Source organism: Syngnathus scovelli, chromosome 21 (genome assembly GCF_024217435.2).
Source record: "Syngnathus scovelli strain Florida chromosome 21, RoL_Ssco_1.2, whole genome shotgun sequence".
Lineage (NCBI taxonomy): Eukaryota > Metazoa > Chordata > Actinopteri > Syngnathiformes > Syngnathidae > Syngnathus > Syngnathus scovelli.
In genome coordinates this window covers 3,746,702-3,765,919 of record NC_090867.1, presented here as the reverse complement: position 1 = coordinate 3,765,919, position 19,218 = coordinate 3,746,702, and the positions used below count along the sequence as shown (strand labels likewise).

Below are 19,218 nucleotides of genomic sequence, written 5' to 3'. Positions count from 1 at the left end.
TTCAATAGCATCATGTTTATTCAGGCAACTTGGGAATATGTTATTTTGTCTGCAGTGTGATCAGCCGTGGCATGAGTCAAATAAAAGCGAGAACACGTCCAACCGGTCGAATTTCCGCGTGTGGAATGTGACAAACACTACACGCGCATATTTGCCTTTTTAGGGCATGAGAATCTATTACGTAATTCCAGTCAGCAACGCTCGGATCTCCAAACGGGATGCGGAAAAGACAAGGAAGGTTCGGGATGTTGAGTGACGTCTCACCCCGTCCAATAGGAAGCGAAGAAGACCCACCCTCCCCCTTTGTGATTGGCCAGAAGGCGGGGCATCGTAACGTGACGTCGAGCTAGTTCAGTTTGTGCAAGGGAGTTTGATGGTTCGGCCGAGGGTCCGAGCTTGCAGGGACGGAAAAAAAGTCACTCGTCTGACTCGAAGAAGCGGCCTCCTCTGGTTCTTGCAAGTTTGACCTCCACCCCTTTTCTCCTTCGTTGTTTGAAAGACTTCGATCGCCATGCCGGTGTTTCACACGAAGACGATAGAAAGTATCCTGGAGCCGGTGGCTCAGCAGATCTCCCATCTGGTGATCATGCATGAGGAGGGCGAGGTGGACGGCAAGGCGATCCCAGACTTGACGGCACCGGTGGCAGCCGTGCAGGCGGCGGTGAGCAACCTCGTCCGGGTGAGTGAACCGCCGACTCCTGCAGCTTTTCTTCAACTACTACCTGTAGCTCTGCCAACAAAACTTTTTGGACCTTACTAGACGCTAGACGGCCATCAAAGAGGTGGAAATGCGACTCAAGTTACCTTGGGGGTGGGGGGTGGGTGGGGGGTGGTGCATTGACGCCCTATTTCCCCTTGGGAATGGCCCCTGCTGCCTACCGTAGCTTCACGTAGCCACGGCTGTGCACTATAATACACATTTATGCACCTTAAATAAAAAAATAGTGTATTTATCCAACAGGAACATGCACAGTAAAATTAAGAAAAGAAACTTGCCCAATTCCAGATTCTTGGATGCCTCTGCAGGGAAGGAGTGAGCATCCCTCCACCAAGTCAAAACTGTTTTTTTTTCCTGTAGTCTATGACAAAACTCACGAAATTGTGCAATCTCTTCTTAGGCCACACCCAGAAAAACACACTTAGACTTTGTTTTCATAACAGTTAGTTAGGAGTTAATTAGCATTAATTTCCTTGATCGGCTGCATTGAATTGCATTGAAAGCAAAACCAAACAAAACCCATTGTGGGTTTCCTCAAACTGTTCGAAACATAAACTACTACTCTTAAAAAACCACAAGAGGAAATGAAAAGCACCTTGATACTGTAAACGATAGTAGGGAAGTTCTTGTGTGCGGTCATTTTCTTTCTGGTGGTGGTTTTCTACATATTTCAACAGTCGTGACATGATAATTGCAAATGAATTTGCTCTGTCAGTTCACTGGAGTTCATTTGCCAATGAAATACTGGAAAAATGATCCAATCCTCCATTTGTTTTGTCCAAAATTGTGGTTGCCCTTTATTTATTTTCTTTCTTTTGGTCAATGAGTCTGTGATTGTTTCCAGTTGCCATGGCAACCCTATAACATTGACATTACTATGATGTCATGTCTGGTTATGTATTCATGACTCATAGTTCAGAGGAAAAACGGAACCCTGTGTTATCTCTCTCTGGACTAGCCATGACGTGAATACTTCCAGAACATATTCTTGAGCGCTGAGGAGTCGGTGGCTCGCTCCTCCTAAGGAACAGGAAGCTGCCGTCTTAACCTAATTGCATCTTGCGTTCAAAACCACATGTTGCGCACACGCTTCCTGTGAGTGAATTCTGATGGATGATCTCTTGCAACAGAGGCAAATTCTTGAAATGTACCCCTTCGATAGTGTTGCTTTTGGACCTCTAGTATGGTCGCTCTTGAGCTTCAGAACCTCCACAACAAGCCCCGAGTAGGCCGCAATGTACGCGGCTAAAAAAAGGAGCGTTGCTATTGTAAGCGGGACGCTACTTTGATCCGCCATTCGTTGGAGTTCAAACTCTTCTTTGAGCCGACATCATTTTTTATAGTTCCTTTTTATAGACTTTGGGATGAAGACAGGAATGCCCGGGACACACACTGGCTTCCTGTTTGTGTTGCGCTGATCACAAGGCTTGCGCTGTCCCCGGAGACGCAATCGGCACATTGCGCCGTTTACACACGTCGTTTTGCTGAATCACATCGCACGTGCTGACTTTGTGCAAAATCAAACGGTCAGCAATTCTGGGTGCGGCTCGGCTTCGGTGTTGGCGCAATTGCATGCGCACTTCTAATCGAGCCCTGTGTGTCCTCCTCCGCATGGAAAATCTTCCACAAGCGTTGCTTTGTTGTGGTTCTTTGAATCCCATTCAGTGTCAGTTTGGAACAGGAAGGGCAAGTCTCAAGGGACACGCCTCACAAGTACAGTCTTGTGCAACATGGACTCAAAGGTGCGGACATGCTAGCCACAGTCATCAATGTGGAACTAGCAGAATTCAACACACCCTCAGTTTCATTTTGTCAGTGGAAAGCAAATAATGATAATGCAACGGATTTTGCGCTCGGGCCTGCGGCACTTCCCCTCGGTCGGGGGTCCGACAGCTGTTTCCTCATCTAGTTAACGCCGCGTCACGGTTGACTCGCCAATATGGAGTGACACCAAGACATGAAGAAGTGAGTGTGTTGGACCTGACTGAATCTCTCATACCAGATGCTAGAAGGGTGAGGAGCATCCCCTGAATACACTTAGGTCACCATGGACTCATTTTGGTCTTCAGCTGTTTTACACATCATGACGACCGGTGCCCCATACAAAGATCTTTAGTTCACGTCAAATCTTCTTCTTCCAGGTCGGGAAGGAGACCGTCCAAACCACCGACGACCAGATCATGAAAAGGGACATGCCGCCGGCGTTTATCAAGTAAGTCGGCTCGATTGACTCATTGTGCTCGCCGCCCGCGTAAAGGTCACACGTGGCATGTTGAGTGCCGTCGTGTCTCGGTCCGCTGGAGCATAAAGAACGTATTGACCGAGTCAGTCCACGCCTTGACTTTCAGAACATCTCGGAAGCCAAAGTAGCGCCGTATCTATTTTGAAGGGCGGTGTTTTGTTTGTTTTGAGAAGATCGTTTTAACCATTAAGCGGCGCTCAGCTGCTGCCTGGTGCATGTCACCGAGCGAGAGCATATCTCCAGAACCCCCCTTGGCCACAAGGTCAGGAATGCAGGATGGCCCGCCCGACACATTTGGCGCCCCCGAGTCACATCGTCACCCCATCGTCATCCGTCAAGGCATGTATCGGAATGCCTCGCTGGCCTGGCCGCTTGCTAAATATAGCACCTAGAGGGGGGTCCGATGCTCTGAAGGACACGTGCGATGGTTCCCGCCATCAAAAATCATACCGTCCTTCTTCCCCAGAGTGGAGAACGCTTGCACCAAGCTGGTTAAGGCGGCCTCCATGCTGAAAGCCGACCCGTACTCGGTTCCCGCTCGCGACTACCTCATCGACGGCTCTCGGGGGATCCTCTCCGGGACCTCGGACCTACTCCTCACCTTTGACGAGGCCGAGGTACCCTGCTGCCGCCGTGTCCCGAAGGTGTCGGACTTTCTGAACCTTCCTCTCCGATCAGGTGCGCAAAATCATCCGAGTATGCAACGGCATCTTGGAGTACCTGAAAGTCTCGGAGGTGGTGGAGTCCATGGCTGACCTGATCACCTACACCAAGAACCTGGGACCAGGTAGAGGAGGGAAACGTAGTCATGGTGTGGAGGCAAGGCTTAAGCTACCCTTCGGTCTTGTCCAGGAATGACCAAGATGGCCAAGATGATCGACGAGCGGCAACAGGAGCTGACTCACCAGGAGCACCGCGTCATGCTGGTTAACTCCATGAACACGGTCAAGGAGCTGCTGCCCATCCTCATCTCAGGTATCAAAATCTTCGTGACCACCAAGACGTCGGGCAGCCAAGGCGTGGAGGAGGCCCTGAAGAACCGCAACTTCACCTTTGAAAAGATGAGCGGCGAGATTGTGGAGATCATCCGAGTGCTGCAGCTCACGTCCTGGGACGAGGACGCCTGGGCCAACAAGGTGCGCCCGACACGACACACACTTTTTCTTTCTTTCACGGCTGTGCAGAATCATTTCTTGACAGATTTATAGATCTTTCCCCATTTTCCATCACTCCAAACTGCTCAATCTACTTTTCTCACCTTTTTCCTCTCGCCATCAATTTCCAGAACAATGTTTGTATTTATGTCGTTCTTCTTCTTCCTTTTTTCTTTTTTTTCTTTTCTTTTTTTTTCGCCACTCCACCTTCACTTCCCTCCTTGTGTAGAAGGTAAGCGTCACCTCCCTCTCTGTCACGGCTTATGAAGCCGCATGTCTCAGCAGTGTGTGTGTGTGTGTGTGTGTGTGTGTGTGTGTGTGTGTGTGTGTGTGTGTGTGTGTGTGTGTGTGTGCGTGTGTGTGTGTGTGTGTGTGTGTGTGTGTGTGTGTGTGTGTGTGTTGTCGTGTGTTTTCTTCTGTGCCGCCATCGTTCTGCAGCGCGCAAACGAGATTTCAGATGCTAATGAAGTGGCGTGGATTGAGGAATGGTTAACAATAAGAATTTGCTGTTGGTTGACTTTGGATTTTGCACGTCTGCGGCCGAGACGATGGACTAGAGTCGGACTCTAGTTAATCTTGCTGTCAACGTGCCGTCATGAAGGTCACCTGAGTGACATTTCCGTCTCACTTTCCGCCCCTAAAGGACACGGAGGCCATGAAACGAGCTCTGGGGCTCATCGACTCCAAGATGGCTCAGGCCAAGAACTGGCTGCGAGATCCCAACGCCCCAGCAGGTAGCCAGCTCGTATGAGCGCCCGCCGGGCCTTCGTCACAGAGCGCTTGGCCGACACCAGTCTTGCGCCCGCAGGGGACGCGGGCGAGCAGGCCGTCCGCCAGATCCTGGACGAAGCTGGGAAAATCGGCGAGCTGTGCACGGGGCGCGAGCGCAGAGATATCCTGGCGACTGCCAAGACTCTGGGCCAGATGACGGACCAGGTGTCGGAGATGAGGGTCAGGTACTGACGCCGCAAGACCGCCAAGTAGCAACTTTGAGCTTCCAAAAGATAAAATGTGTCCACGTGTTTTACATGCTCAGAGGTCACGGCGCTTCTCCGGCCGCCATGCAGAAGGCCCAGCAGGTGTCCCAAGGCTTGGACGTCCTGACCGGCAAGGTGAAAAACGCCGCTCGCAAGCTGGAGGACATGACCAACTCCAAGCAGGCCATCGCCAAGAGAATGGACGCCGTCCAGGTGAGTCGCCATGCCCTCGCGAGGAAACCATTAGACCCACGACGCCACCCTTTCACGTTTAATTTTCTCAGAGCTGGCTGGCCGACCCCAACGGCGCTCCAGAGGGGGAAGACAACATCAAGGCTCTCCTCATGGAGGCTAAGAAGATCGCCGACATGTGCGAGGACCCCAAAGAACGGGACGACATCCTGCGTTCCATCGGCGAGATCGTCGGCATGACCGCCAAATTGTCGGATCTCCGGAGACAGTAAGAACTCGGGCCTCAGTGAGTGGACCGAAGACATGCTTGGTGCGGCATCATATGAGGATGTTTGCTTAGGGGGAAAGGCGACACCCCCGAAGCCAGAACCTTGGCCAAACAGATCGCCACGGCCCTGCAGAACCTGCAGTCCAAGACCAACAAAGCCGTGGCCAACAGCAGGCCCGCCAAGGCTGACGTCCACCTGGAAGGAAAGATCGAGCAGGCTCAGCGCTGGATCGACAACCCCAGCGTGGACGACAGCGGCGTGGGTCCGTGCTCTCTTCTGAGTTCTTCCTTCCTCCCATGTGGCGAACACTGAGTTTCTTTCCACGTGTCCTCAGGCCAGGCGGCCATCCGCGGGCTGGTGGCGGAGGGCCGCAGGCTGGCCAACGCCCTGCAGGGCCCCTACAGACAGGAGCTGCTGGGCAAATGCGAGCAGGTGGAGCAGCTCATGGCCCAGTTGGCCGACCTGGCGGCCCGCAGCGAGGGCGACTCCCCGCAGGCGCGCGCCATCGCACACCAGCTCCAGGAAGCCCTCAAAGTGAGATCACTCGGCTGCCGTGGTTGACATATTTCAATGTTAACATCTGCACGTCTCTTCCCAGGACCTGAAAGGGAAAATGCAGGCGGCTATGACTCAGGAAGTTTCCGACATCTTCAGCGACACCACCACGCCCATCAAGTTACTGGCCGTGGCCGCCACCGCACCTCTGGATGCACCCAACAGGGATGAGGTCAGAAGTTTGTTGCCAGTGTGATGTATAACTTTCTATTTATCGCCATTCCCATTCTTGTGGCTGAACAGGTGTTCGACGAGCGGGCCGCCAACTTCGAGAACCACGCCAACAGGCTGGGCGCCACGGCGGAGAAGGCGGCCGCTGTGGGCACGGCCAACAAGAGCACGGTGGAGGGCATCCAGGTGGCCGTCAGGTCTACCCGAGACTTAACGCCGCAGGTACTTTGGTTCGAGGGAGTCTTTTCTAAACCCGCTCTGGAATTGAGCTCGACTCTTGGTGCAGGTGGTTTCCGCTGCCCGGATCCTGCTGAGAAACCCCGGCAACCAGGCTGCCTACGAACATTTCGAGACCATGAAGAATCAGTGGATCGATAATGTCGAGAAGATGACGGGTACCGGGAATCAACATATACATTTTGCAGTTTGGGAGGCAGTTTCGTGCTGAGCTCCAACGTCCGTACTTTCAGGTCTCGTGGACGAGGCCATCGACACCAAGTCCCTGCTGGACGCCTCGGAGGAGGCCATCAAGAAGGACCTGGACAAGTGCCGCGTGGCCATGGACATGCAGCAGCCGCAGATGCTGGTGGCCGGCGCCACCAGCATCGCCCGTCGGGCCAACCGCATCCTCCTGGTGGCCAAGCGGGAGGTGGAGAACTCGGAGGACCCCAAATTCCGCGAGGCGGTCAAGGCGGCGTCCGACCAGCTCAGTCAGACCATCTCGCCCATGGTGATGAACGCCAAAGCCGTGGCCGGGAACATCCAGGATCCCAGTACGTCTGGCGCGCCGCCTCTTCCCTCTCTGGCGACCTTCTGACAGCTCTTTGCCTTGCAGATCTTCGCAAGGGCTTCCTGGACTCGGGCTACAAGATTCTCGATGCCATAGCAAAGGTCAGGGAGGCGTTTCAACCACAGGAGCCCGACTTCCCGCCGCCGCCTCCTGATTTGGATCAACTCAACGTAAGTCTGGCCAATACATCTAATTATTTGTTGTCACAAAGTTTGCTTCCAAAACGAACGGATCAAACAGGACTAGAAATATTCTTATGGCCCGCAGCTTAACGACGAGCCGGCTCCGCCCAAACCCCCTCTTCCCGAAGGCGAGGTTCCTCCGCCCAGGCCGCCACCGCCGGAGGAGAAGGACGAGGAGTTCCCCGAGCAGATGGCCGGCGACATGGTTAACGAGCCCATGATGGTGGCCGCCAGGCAGCTCCACGACGAGGCCCGCAAGTGGTCCAGCAAGGTACGCTCAGAAACGCGGGCCACTCGAGGTCAAGTGCCGCCATTTACGACTGCTCTTAAACAGGGCAACGACATCATCGGTGCGGCCAAGCGCATGGCCCTGCTCATGGCGGAGATGTCACGCCTGGTGCGCGGCAGCAGCGGCAACAAGCGCGCCCTCATCCAGTGCGCCAAGGACATTGCCAAGGCGTCCGACGAAGTCACGCGGCTCGCCAAGGAGGTGGCCAAGCAGTGCACGGACAAGCGTATCCGTACCAACCTACTCCAGGTAACAAAGCAATGGACCGACGTTTGTCGAGTGGCTCCGAGTGACTTTATTTCCTGCGTTACAGGTGTGCGAACGCATTCCCACCATCAGCACCCAACTCAAGATCCTGTCCACCGTCAAGGCCACCATGTTGGGTCGCACCAATATCAGCGAAGAGGAGTCGGAACAGGTGAGGGTTTTGGATGGCATGCCTGCTGTGGACATTCCAAATCTTATGGTCTGTTCTTCTCCCTCTAGGCCACCGAGATGCTGGTCCACAATGCTCAGAACCTGATGCAGTCCGTCAAGGAGACGGTGCGGGAGGCTGAGGCAGCGTCCATCAAAATCCGCACCGACGCCGGCTTCACCCTGCACTGGGTCCGCAAGACGCCTTGGTACCAGTAAAAAGACGGCAGGACCCAGGACCGCACTCGGTGGGCACAAAAAGCCTCGCCCGTGCTTCGTTCTAACGTCCAACATGTGTATAAATCTGTTGACAAATCCCAGGAATATACATTATATATTTGGATTAGACCTTGGATTTCTTACAACATATATGTCGTCGCTGTACTGATCGTTGCGTCTCACCTCCGCAATATACTCAACGGGGATATTTGCAGTCTGCCATTGCTGGATTTGCAGATTTTTAATTTTTTTTTTTCACCAGGGACTAGGTTGAAGTGAGTTGAGGAGCTACTTTTAGACTAAAGTTCTGTTTTGTTGCCTTCATGCTGCACCTTTAGGCAATCCTAAACTTTTTTTTGGGGGGGGGGGAGTGTCAATTATTTGCGGCTTTTTGCCGACACAGCTTGTGTTAGTGTTTTCCAAGGCACATTTAGTATTGTACGTTAGAAAAATAGAACTACACATTTTATATTCCAACACCAAATTGTATATGCACTAAAGCCATCCATCCATCCATTTTCTGAACCGCTTAGTCCCCACAGGGGTCGCGGGCGTGCTGGAGCCTATCCCAGCCGTCATCGGGCAGTAGGCGGGGGACACCCTGAACTAGTTGCCAGCCAATCGCAGGGCACACAGAGACAGACAACCAATCGCACTCACACTCACACCTAGGGACAATTTGGAGTCTTCAATCGGCCTACCAAGCATGTTTTTGGAATGTGGGAGGAAACCGGAGTGCCCGGAGAAAACCCACGCGGGCCCGGGGAGAACATGCAAACTCCACACAGGGAGGGCCGGAGGTGGAATCGAACCCGCACCCTCCTAACTGTGAGGCGGACGTGCTACCCAGTGCGCCACCGAGCCGCCCTATATGCACTAAAGCCTGCTAGCTTAATGCTAACACCATAGCTGGACTAAGAGAAAATAGAATTGATGCTTTGGACCAATTAAGGGGAACTGAATCATTGGGAATCGTTGGTTTACACTACTCGCTGTAGAATCACAAGCATACAAAAGAAACATTCTTTTGTTTTTTTATGTTGGTTTTATGTTTTGCAAAATTCCTCTGCCAAAGACTGTTTATCAGACGCTTCACTATGTGTAGAGATTAAAATGCTGTAGAAATTTGGACAAAAACTATCACAAAGAACACCACGCAGTCGTATGTACAATCATGGTCAAGAAGAAATAGCATTATTTTGGCCAGGATGGACGCCAACGAGAAAAAAAAGCACAGTGTCACCATACAACGATAAATAAACACACAAAAACAGACCGCCTACGTGCCTTTGGATCAGACTTTGCAATTGACACGTTATTTGCACAAAAAAGAAGCGTGTAAAGCCACACTTGCCTTGCTATGCAAATACCTGACTGAGTTGTGTGTGGATCATGTTAAGTGTACTCCATTGGCCCACAATCACAAGCCTCTCCATCGTTCACCATTCTTTGCCTTTTTTTTTTGTAATAAAGCATTTTGTAGCACTTGAGGTATGTTTGGTCATTTGTTGCTTAGCGGTGTTAAAATGCAACTAAAATACAGTTTTGTAAATTTTAACTGAATTTAATGTATTATTTAGGGGCGAAAGTTAGAAACGGCCCAAAATAAACTGTTATTAAAAGTTTTAGATTTTTTTTTAATAAATACTATTTTCTTAATCAGTTCAGAAGATGAATGATTAATTAAAATGAATTTATTTTGTTTTATTTTCAAATGAAAACATTTTTACAGATTTTATTCATGATAGTTTAATATTTGTAAGAAATATTTTCAGGGATTTTATTTTCTACAACAAATACGTCCCCTCCCCAACATTCATTTTTTTTGTGTGCATTAAAATGTTATTTTTATTTGTTTAAGACCCAATTCATGGTTTAACTTTCAGAGATAGTCACAGTTAGAGATAAGAATCTCCCTCGCAGTGTATTTGGCACCATTTTTATCGTTTCAAAAGGAAGCTGCGGTACGTGTCATCACGAGTTCTTCCATCATCTTTAACAGCAACATCAAACAAATAAGCAAGAATGTCCCACGAAGACACAAACGCGTCCAAATGGAAGAAGAAAGCGTTGAGGTAAGTGTTTCACTAGGTAGCTGTTGTGCTATTAGCCCACGTAGCTAGCCGCTACCACAGAGCCGGCTGCGAACCGGGCTCCAGGCACGTCTCACGCCGGTTGGTGTCTTTTTCTCGGGCAGGGCGGATGCTAATCGCCGCTAGCCGTCGTGGAGGGTGCTAGTCACGTGAACAAGCTACTATGCCTATTCACGTTTTTTCGTAAAAAAATGAAAGAAAAGAAACAGTAATATTAGTTTTTTAATTTCGGATTTGTTTAACTTAATCAGTGACAACAAATTTAAGATGTTAGCATTTACTACCAGTTAGCACTTTCGTCATTTGTGTATTTATGTACAATTGTTTCCCACATCAGCACTTTAATCACTGTACGAATACAAATTAAAATACACTCAAAATGTCATGATGTGTACCGTTATATTGTGAGTATTAGGCTCCAGCACGCCCGCGACCCCCGTGGGGACTAAGCGGTTCAGAAAATGGATGGATGGATAGTTTCCTAGTTACTGCAAACTCAGCACTTTTCCGACTTCATAGCCAATCATTCGCCAGGAAACCCGCAATTCCCGCCTTCCCACTGCTAGCCAATCAAATGATCGTTTACACAGTCAGACTTCCTGTATTGTCAGCAGCACGTTGCAGCACTGTCAAGAAGTTCTTTAGGCATTTTAAAATTCATTTTCAGACAATTATGACAGCTCCAAGGTAAGACAACACTTGTGACACGCTTTCTGTGATGTCAAAGGAAACATTGGCGGTTCCAGTCGTGTAATTTGATGGATTTAAATAACTGTTGGGCGTGAATCTGATTGAAAAAAACAAAAAACAAAATGTATTTTCTTAACTTTTTTGTTGTTTATTTTTATCTGTTTCAATGTAACTTTTTTCACCAGTTTGTGCTGAAGGGTGAGCAACACGTAATCGTGACAGACTTTGCCCACATTTACAATCCACGATTATATGACGAGCTAGTGCAATGGATAGATTTTATGAAAATTTTCCCCAAACACTGTTACATCAAGCTGTTATTTTATATTCTTTTTTTTTTTTTTTTAATGATGAGATTATTCTGGTAATTCTATTTCGGAAAAATCTAATCTGACTGGCTCTGCAATTTTTCATGTGATTCTTATTCCTAATTTAAACCTCATTTGACAAAAGCTCACGCTAAGCAGCTGTTTGTTGTACTTTTTTGTATCTTCAGTGAAAACACACTTTTTGGGATGGGCAATCCCCTACTGGACATTATTGCAGTGGTGGACAAAGACTTCCTCAATAAGTAAGTGAAGCGGCCTTGTCTAATTTCTGTCATACCTCCATTTGTCTGTGAGTAATGGCACTAAAATTCTCTACTTTGTGTCTTGAAAAGGTACGGACTGAAGCCCAACGATCAGATCCTTGCTGAGGACAAACACAAGGCCTTGTGAGTAAATCAAAACACAAAAGAAAAAAAACTAAATAAGAAAGCGTGCGTTGGAACCAAATTAGGGCTCGCGCTGGTCATTCATCCCCAAGCCTAAAATAGCCACGTGATATATATTAACCCTGAACGTGACACGCCCCCTATTTGGCAACAGGAGTGTGCAGCCTATAATGTAATGTTGCTTTCTGCCCAAGTATAAGTGCAAAAGTGTCCTGTCTGTATCTTGTGGTTTGCATGTCAAGAAATGTGCAAAACACAGCTGAATAAATGCGTCATTGTGGTACTCGGATTATATTTGTGACAGGAAAAAGTGACTGTCACTCTGGTTGGGGTGAGCAATTTCAGTTGGAACTCCATTTAGTGTCCACCAGGAGGCAACAGTCGCCTGCTGCTTCTCCTCAGCAGGAAAAGACATGTCATCAGGGGGATGGCCCGCCTCCTTTCTGCAGGAGATGACAATGTGGCCAAACACCGGATCTCGAGGAGGCGCCTAGCAATGAAGTTCTTCAGTCTCCCGCTTACTCTGCGCTAAATGCAGATTAAGCGCATCACAATTGCAAAGTTCTCATTATGTACTGCGTGTGACCCTCTCTGCTGCATGAATAATTCAAGAAACGTTAGCGGGCTGGCACAGGGAAGAAGGGAGGAGTTTCTGATCCCGAGTAGGGAGGGGGGTGAGGCATCATCTTCACACGACCATGAGCGGAGGTGTGCCCCCACTGCGTGTGTACACCCCCCGCCGCTCGCACTCAATCTGCTTACCAGGAGTGCAAACAACAAAGTGGCAAGCTCAACACTTGCCACTGTGTGTGTGATCTACTCGACTACTTTGTCGAGCTAGCCAAGGTAATCGTCAGCACAAGCAAGCAAGCGACGCCACACCACGGGATGCTCTCCCGCTTCCGCCAGTGTGTCGACACCTGACAACTGCTCTACCTTGCTTGCTGAGTGGTGCCACTCGAGTACTTGAAGTCAGCTCCGTCCCGCCCCCTGCCAGTAGCGTGGGTGGCGGGTCGCCAGCATCCATCGGCGGCGGATCCCCGAGCCATAAAGATAGTGTAGAGAGAAACGGCATGCCAGCACTAATTGAGAGATCAGGAACGCGGCGCTCGTCGCATTTGATCGATGCGCTTGAACGTGATCAAGTGGAGCCCTTGCATGAACGTGACATGGCTGCCGCAGGAGGCTATATTTGACATGACCGCCACATGCCTTGCATCCCCAGAATATCCAAGATGATGCGACACCTTGACGCCACCGCAGGCTTGGATGGGTTTGGAGCCTTTTATTGTGTCAAATCAAAGCAGGGCTGTGCATTGGCGCTTGGTATTTGTTGGCGGCCGCCAGGTGGTGCAACAAACATGATCCGTCAAGATTGCTCCCTCCCTCCCCTCTTGACAATCCTCAGCTTCCTAGAGCATATTATAATTAATATGTGGGTGTCTCGGCCGCTGCGTAACAGTGTGTTCCGTTCAAAAAATAAAAAAAAAAAACGCTTCGGGGCTATTTTTAGCCATCCTTGATTTCTCCCCCACCGGCCGGCAGCCACTCAGGATGGCAGCAGCTTCTCTATTCAAACAGGGAGACTAATCGAGTCACGCTGCTCTATCTGGGCTGATGTTTGGACGGCCATCTCCGAGATGAGAAAAATGTCTCGGCTTTGAGTCTCAATCCTCAGGAGAAAAATGCCAGAAGCTTCCTGGCGTCCTTCTGCTCGCTGGCCCGCCCCTTCCTTTCCTCTTTGCTGCCACTGGCGCACTGTGACAAACAACGCCACCCTCTGCAGTGCAAAGAAAGGGAGGAGAAGAAACGACAAGAAAAAGTGTGACAGCAAATGATTCGTGCGAGTGCGGTCTAATTGAAAGGGAAAGCAGGAAAACAACAAGCGGGGCAGCGTGTTTGTTATTGCAATATTGTAACGCAATTAGTCCCCCATCAGGGCCGTGTAATTACGCAGCCCTTAATTGTGCACCAAAAAGCTGGAGGTAATAGGCGCTTGTTTTCTCCCGCTCAACGGGGGTTTAGCCAAACATACCTGAGCCCACTCACGATTAGACTCCCCCATGGCGGGCAAGCCAAGGAGTCCTGCCTCCCTCGTGGCTTCTCTTGAGAAGTGATGGAGGAGAAGTTTTTTGATGCTCTCGCATGCCGATGATTTGTTAGCTGCTTAAATGCAAAGGAGGCAATTAAAGGTGGCGTGGTGATCGTTGCAGATAAATGATCCCCCGGCACGCTCAAGCACTCTGGGACTCTTCCAGGCGCTTTAGGCCTCCCGAGTCTAGCCATTGATTAACGGCGACTCGCTCTCGCTCGGCCACTCATCCGCTCTTATCGGGAAGGGCCAACTTCAAAAGGCCCGTGAAGAGAAATGGCCTAAATGGGGCTCGCTCGCCCCCCTTCGTGTAAGATCTTAAGAGGAGCAAGTTGTGAATTATTGCCTCGTGTAAGTAATCTACTCATTTTTTGGGGGGGGAGGTGAGACTGAAGAGGAAGTCATGAGTCACTCAAAGGCACTCAAAGTACTTTGGGTGCTCACTGAAGGGAAGCGCTCCTCGACATCAATGTAAATGAGCCAGCGTGTCGGACCCACACCTCACGGTTTCAAATCTTACGGGTTCAACCGGAGGGCTCGGTACAAAGTCCACCTAGAGGCAAAGATGCAACGCCGCCATCTTCAGAAATTTGCTAGTCACTACAGCGGTTGACAAACCTGCATTTCATTTCACTGAGCAGCTGGGCGTGTGTTGCCCAGACCCAGTTTGGGCGAACGGAATGTTTGAATGTCTCATGGAGTCAGCAGCCCGCCCCACCGCCACCGTACTTGTGTTTAGGGGCTGAGGACATTTTGTCCAAAACAATCCCTTCTTTTTCTCCTCCCGCCAGCGGCTCAACAGATCGGGAAGGGATTTTCTCCCCCTAAATGGCCGAGGAAGCGGGGGGGCTGTTTACGCTGCCACTAGTGTTGGATCACATGTTGGTTGTGGGTGTCTCCAGGCAGCTGCTCCCTTTTCGGACGGGATTTTTGAGCCCCCCCTCTCCCCTGCACTGAAAGGTGGAGCAAATACTTCCAGGAAGGAGACGGGAAAAGAGGGGGGGGGGGGGGGGTGTCTTCAGAAGCAGATTTAAAATGACTTCTGGAGTTCTTTGGCCACCTCCATGTTATGAACACCCACCGTGCTTTTTAATTCCTCCTTTGTCAAGAAGTCATAACAGGTGTCTGTCCCCCCCCCTTCTCGCCGTGCCGCCTGGTTAGCTTATTTTCTACTCGCATGGAAGCTTTTTTAGAAACATATCCTGGTCTCCTTTGAGCGCTCCGAGACACGATATGAAGACTTCCTTTGAAGCCTTTAAAGGTTACCTTCACACTCGCTCCAAACTCTCGCCATGCTACATTAAGACACGGCCAGAATTTGGAGCACCAAGCGGATTATTTTGCTCGTCAATTGAGGGAACAAATCGAAACAGCAGCTGCATCGCTGGCCATGTAACCCAATACAGGATCGTGTTTTCTATTGGCTTGTGAAGTAGATCAGTCAGGTCCTAGCAAATGTTCATTTCATAGCAAAATTGCACACGGGTTTCACAGCTTCGGTTCTTTTGCCGATTCGGGTTCACTCGAGCGTCACAGCAGCCTGTTTACAAAAGTGCTTCTCATGTGTTTATTTTCTTAGCGTTTGTTCAAGAAGCTAAAGGAAAAGTGCAGCAGAGGCTGTGACTCCGCAGCCTGCTCCAAGCCGTGTTTATTTGTCCTGCCCGTGGAATTCCAAGCCTGCGTAAAAGGAGCCTAAAAAGGCAACGCCGCTTGACTCCGTGTTTAGACAAGCGCCCATGCTTGTGATGTACACCTTCTCCTAACAAGTGCAATTTCACGCCACCTGGGCCCGTCAGTTGGCCGATTGAAAATGGGCGCCGTTTTTGTGTGACCATTAAAATGAGACCAATTGTGCTTTCTTTTTCAGGTTTGAAGAAATTGTCAAGAGGAAAGAAGTTGAATATCACGCCGGCGGTTCCACGCAGAACTCTGTGAAAATCGCCCAGGTTAGTCTGTAATTCACCCGAGGTGTCAAAACCAGAAAGATTGCCTCCGTCCTGCAAATAGTGTTTTCATTCCAATCCAAACAAATCAGCATCATTCCTTCATTTGCAACAAAGAGACAAATGACTTGGCGAACGTGTCAGCGACCCTTTCGGCTTTTCTTGATTGATTCCGATTTTCTGCAGCGTTTGCACTACGTGTCATCCATTTACAGCCACGTCTTGATTACCGTTTGGAAAGAAGAGGGTGGGGGGGGGGGCGTCTCTGTTGAGCTTATGATGCCTGTTGAACATTTCCTCAGACCCGCTCGATTGCAGAAGGGCCGAACGGGGGCCCGGCTAATTGGAAACGCATGTGTCTCACCCAAAGTTAGATTTAAAAAGCAGCGCAATCCCCAAGTTTTTTCGGAAATGGGAGGTCTGATGTCTCATTGACTTATTTCTCGGGGTGAAAACACGCCATGAGCTAATGTTTGCCTTTTATAGCTGGTTCGCTTAAACAAATAAAGAGCAGTGACGGGCTAAATGGAGAAATTCCTGCGCCTGGTAACACTTAGCCAACAAGAGAAGAAAGAGTGGCGCTTTTGTGTCCATCCAGCGCTCGTCGCTAAAAGAGCCCATTAGGCCTTTTTCCTTCTTCCTTGCGCCTAATGACGCCTGTTAGGACACGCATTCCTCGTGACTGGACATTGGGTATTAGCGACTCGGGTCTCGCTAAGAGCCCCGACCTTGCACCTTAATCATCCAGCGGCAGAAACGTTAACCACCGCTGCGCTATCAAAGCTCTCGCTCGTCTTTCGCTTCTCAAAAATAGCTTCGTGTTTATTTTTTAGCACACTGAGCGGCACGCTAAATGATAGTCGGTGACATTTCGCCACACACGAAGCAATAAAAAAAAAAAAAATGGCCAAAAAAATTGGACAATAAGAAATCATTTGGAGTGTCAAGCATGATGAAATTTCACCACAATTGATATCACTCACAATCAGTAGTGATTACGCAATGATGGATTGATTTGTATTTTTTTGTATTTTTTAGCATCATCAAGTGTGTCTGACAGTAAAATTTATCAGGCGCATTTCTGTCCTTCTGTGTCGCTCAGCAACAAGAGAGGAAAAACACTTTGGGTTGAAAGCATCATATTTTTCCCCTTCTCTTTAGGAAACAAAGCACAGCCTGCAATTACCGTCACCGTTTCTCCTACCCGAGTTCAAAAGTTTAGCGAGTCGTCGTGACGTGCCAGGCACTAAATGAAATCCAAACGAGATATTTGCTTTATGTTTGGATGGAAAAACTGACAAGGGGTCTGAAACGCAGTACCGCGCCCGTTCAACTTATCCACAGCTGTTTTATTTAGCGCATAAAAATACCCACAACAGTTTTGAGTCGATTCAGACCCAACTGGCCAAGATGGAAAATGCGGAGGTGAGGGCACAGCTGATGCAGAAGAAAAAGCTACGGCACAGTGACAGACAGACACTAATGGTAATGCCACTCAGCGCTGCTCTTGACATCCTTCGCCCACGCCACCATCTAGCAATGAAGGGGGGCGGGAGGGTCTGCAGGCCCGAAGAGTCGGAAAGACTCTGCCAAAACAGCGCATGGCCCTCACATATAAATTGCATCATTAACATCGGCGAGATTATTCCGAGCCCTCCCACCGGCTTTATGGCAGCAACAGCAAGAGCAGCAGCTCAACTTAGCGACTTGACACTCGGCAGACGTGCGACTTTCTGGAGCGGATCCGCGGGTGGGGGGTTGGGGGGGGAGACAGGAAAGGAGCTGTGGGGGGCTCATGTGATGCTATTCTTACCGAAGCTCTTAAACAAACTCAGGGAAAAAAGGACCCGAGGCTTATTACATGCTAGAAATTTTGCAAAAACCTTGCAGCTAGTTTTCTGTTTTTAATGCAAAAACAAACAAAAGAAAATATTCCTTGCGTGCCAAATGCTACTCGATCGTACTAGGTACATTGTAGCTGCATAGATCCGCAGGCAATTAACTTGTGATTACCATCCGAGGTAAGGGTTAAGCTCCAAGTTAAAGGTTGAAGCGGCAAGCATTTTGGTATGAGCCCCTTTCCCCACCTCACGGGGAGTGTACATAAAAGCGCTGGGCAATTATTTTTTGATGAACATCCTCGCGTGTGATGAATGTGGGATCCCCCCCGCCCCCCCGCCTGCGTACTGTCCGGCTTCTGCTTAGCGTGCAAGTTCCCTTTTCACCTGAACAAATGGCTCCTTTGCACAAAAAGTGCCAAGCTTTTACTTTTACTGGAAGGCGAGCCGAGCAGTCTGCAGTCATGGCAGCCAAAAATGGGGGAGGGGTTGGGGGGGCCGAAAAGCGTTGAGTATCAATCATTTTAAATTTCTGACAAGAATCGGATGTGTCATAAACCTATCGGTGCCCTCTTCTATAATTAGCCAGCCGTGAGAACCGTTAGCCATTTATTTGCTGAGAATGTCAACTACTTAGCTGTAAAGTAATAAAAGTTAATTGGCAAGCGCGCTTCCAAAGCCGCCATGTTATTTCCTTGATGTTTCCTAAATGTCGGTATAACGCCATACGATGTAATTAGCCTTGTGAGAACGGGAGCCGCCCCGGCAAAGCCGAGCTGCTCCGATGACGACAATTGTCTATGTTGGTGGCAAGAAAATTGGACGTCGACTCCTCCTTTGAAAAAGTTAAGGTGACTCGGGTTTCAAATTAGGCTCGGTTAGGTTTCGATTTTTCGTCCCTCGAATTCGTCGCACTAATAACAGTGCTAATGTTTTTTGTACTTATCTGACAGTTGGTGATGCTGACGGCTGAGAGATGAGCACCCAGCCCATCATTATCGAGTGCCGCACGGAGAATGCGGTATCGCAACCTCAAACAGCCTGCGGGATTAGCGGCTGCCGATGAGCTGTCAGTGGCTTTGTCGGCCGCAATAATAGCCGAGCGGCGCGCGACAATGACGCCGTCTGTCGGGTGTAATTGTCGCCTGCGCTGGCGGCGAGGATTGTGACAGCCCCTTGCATAAAAAAAACAAAACAAAAAAAAAAAAAAAAAAACATCTTTCGTGTTGATTTGCATCCCTCCCCCAATTAAGATAATATGTCATCATTAGAGTTGGAATTTAGCACCGTGAGAGTTTGGCATAATTGTGCAGCTATTTAAAGTTTCCCTCTCAAATTAGGGTTGAGGTTTTGAAGCCTGGGTTAAAGTTTGGGCTTTGTTGACAACAAGTCAATATTGCCAGGAGGTTATTTTTGGCCTTATCGCGCTTTCCTGGAGGAGAATACTGGGGGGGGGGGGGGACAAAACCTGAAGGACTTTCTTTTGTGTTCATAAACATGCCTGTCACTAAGCAAGTCATGACAGATTCCACCGTGGTAATTGTGTAATTACAGATGGGGCTGGCTGCCCGACTGGCTGACTTTAACTAGGACACGTTGTGCTCGCCTCTCCACAACAAAAAGCGAAGCGTTGTCACAGCCACTTCAGCGCCGAGTGGGCGGGAGAATGAAAAGA

General features: G+C 49.4%; 2 protein-coding genes and 2 long non-coding RNA genes across 9 annotated transcripts in view; 2 read left to right on the top strand and 2 right to left on the bottom strand.

The window, feature by feature from the left end:
- Positions 1-3,430, bottom strand: LOC137839808 (uncharacterized). The gene is made up of 2 exons (XR_011086077.1): positions 997-3,430; positions 1-907 (listed from the first exon to the last, which is right to left on the bottom strand). It is a non-coding gene; the product is annotated as an uncharacterized lncRNA (long non-coding RNA).
- On the top strand, positions 11-9,662 carry vcla (vinculin a). Of its 2 annotated transcripts, XM_049759222.2 has the most exons (20): positions 13-679; positions 2,860-2,930; positions 3,427-3,577; positions 3,639-3,747; positions 3,813-4,096; positions 4,758-4,848; positions 4,923-5,070; positions 5,151-5,304; positions 5,376-5,551; positions 5,624-5,814; positions 5,887-6,086; positions 6,151-6,279; positions 6,351-6,500; positions 6,565-6,673; positions 6,749-7,051; positions 7,114-7,238; positions 7,336-7,521; positions 7,585-7,788; positions 7,853-7,957; positions 8,026-9,662. In XM_049759222.2, the coding sequence occupies exons 1-20, from the start codon at positions 512-514 to the stop codon at positions 8,170-8,172; spliced, it is 3,201 nt and encodes a 1,066-aa protein (XP_049615179.1). In that variant the 5' UTR covers positions 13-511; the 3' UTR covers positions 8,173-9,662. The 2 variants fall into 2 exon arrangements, with proteins under 2 accessions (XP_049615178.1, XP_049615179.1); XM_049759221.2 differs by having other exon boundaries at positions 11-679; positions 7,336-7,788.
- Positions 9,663-10,080: 418 nt separating this feature from the next.
- Positions 10,081-19,218, top strand: part of LOC125991377 (adenosine kinase) — a 32,475-nt gene continuing 23,337 nt past the window's right edge. For 2 of the 5 annotated variants that reach the window (XM_049759245.1, XM_049759243.1), the window contains exons 1-4: positions 10,081-10,247; positions 11,452-11,526; positions 11,617-11,670; positions 15,630-15,708. In XM_049759245.1, coding sequence (XP_049615202.1) covers positions 10,198-10,247; positions 11,452-11,526; positions 11,617-11,670; positions 15,630-15,708 — 258 coding nt within the window. In that variant the 5' untranslated portion in view covers positions 10,081-10,197. Of the gene's footprint in view, positions 10,248-10,794; positions 10,953-11,451; positions 11,527-11,616; positions 11,671-15,629; positions 15,709-19,218 lie in introns of those variants that run through there. The other 3 variants (XM_049759244.1, XM_049759242.1, XM_049759247.1) reach the window with 2 other exon arrangements.
- LOC125991387 (uncharacterized) lies at positions 10,100-14,314 on the bottom strand. Its single transcript, XR_007489262.1, has 2 exons — positions 13,706-14,314; positions 10,100-13,450 (listed from the first exon to the last, which is right to left on the bottom strand). It is a non-coding gene; the product is annotated as an uncharacterized lncRNA (long non-coding RNA).